Consider the following 1,165-nt stretch of genomic DNA (forward strand, 5'->3'; position numbering starts at 1 on the left):
CCGTATCCATCCATAAACAATTGCCAGCTAAAGGACAAGTGTTATCTTTAACATATTTTTGTAAAAATTTTATTATTTCTTCTTCTGCAAACTTTTCATCAAACATAGAAAGCTGAGAGGCTTCGATTAGTCCTGTCTAGTTAAAATTATGAACCTTATATAATCAGGAATAAAATGAAAATTATGTAAATATATATATATATATATATATATATATATATATATATATATATATATATATATATATATTACAAATTCTGTAGTCAAGTACAAATAAATCAACAAATCTGAGTAAATCGTTTTTATAGATACGAAATAATCCAAAGTTTTTATAAAATGGTATAAATTTTACTTTATAAAACATTTGTTAAATCTGTTAATAATTTATAATTTGTACTTCTTAATTTTACATTAAAACGTTACTTCCATAATATATTTTCTTACAATGTATAATAAAATAATCATAATATTTAAGTACCTTTTTGTGTTGTTCTTTACACCACTCATTCATATTTAATAAAATAGAGTTTGGTTGATTAATAACTATTTCAAATTCATGACTAACTATATTCAAATTATCATCAGTAATAATACTTGCTACTTCTAAAATTTTATCATCAGCTAAATTAAGACCAGTCATCTAAAAAACCAATATCTCTTATAAATATTATTATAAATTATAAATTTAACAAATTGATATAAGTTTACACTGACTTCTAGATCAATCCAAATTATTCTATTTGTACTTGGCATTTCTGAACTGGCTATACAAAAGACATTAACTTGATATCAAATTTATTCTTATTTGAATAAACTTATATGAAGTAAAAGAATACAAACCCATATTAAATTTGTAAAATGTTTTACATTTATAAATGTTGTATCTGATTGTTTTTTTTAAAGACAAATTTATATACTTAAGAAGTTTAATCATAATTCATTAAAGTATTTTTTGTATAGTAATCCGTCAGGTGTATTATAAAATAAAAGCCATTTTATTTTATACAATAAAAATAATACATCGTGCAAAACATCTTTATTTTTTCCAATTAATAAAACTAATATAATAGAGTTGAAATAAATAAAATATACGATGTCAAAGCATGCAAATGTAACCTCTATCTTTGCAACAAGGCCAATACACTTATAGCCGTATGTTATCTAG

At 21.6% G+C, this 1,165-nt stretch overlaps 1 protein-coding gene across 1 annotated transcript in view; it reads right to left on the minus strand.

Moving 5' to 3' along the window:
- Positions 1-891, minus strand: part of LOC105364147 (oligoribonuclease, mitochondrial-like) — a 1,209-nt gene extending 318 nt beyond the window's left edge. Inside the window, 5 exon segments of the mRNA XM_011502014.1 lie at positions 1-4; positions 7-136; positions 479-640; positions 715-764; positions 841-891. The exon segment at positions 1-4 is cut by the window's left edge and continues 84 nt beyond it. Coding sequence (XP_011500316.1) covers positions 1-4; positions 7-136; positions 479-640; positions 715-764; positions 841-844 — 350 coding nt within the window. The 5' untranslated portion in view covers positions 845-891.
- Between the last annotated feature and the right edge of the window lie 274 nt (positions 892-1,165).

This window comes from Ceratosolen solmsi, unplaced genomic scaffold (genome assembly GCF_000503995.2).
Source record: "Ceratosolen solmsi marchali unplaced genomic scaffold, CerSol_1.0 scaffold10, whole genome shotgun sequence".
Taxonomy (NCBI): domain Eukaryota; kingdom Metazoa; phylum Arthropoda; class Insecta; order Hymenoptera; family Agaonidae; genus Ceratosolen; species Ceratosolen solmsi.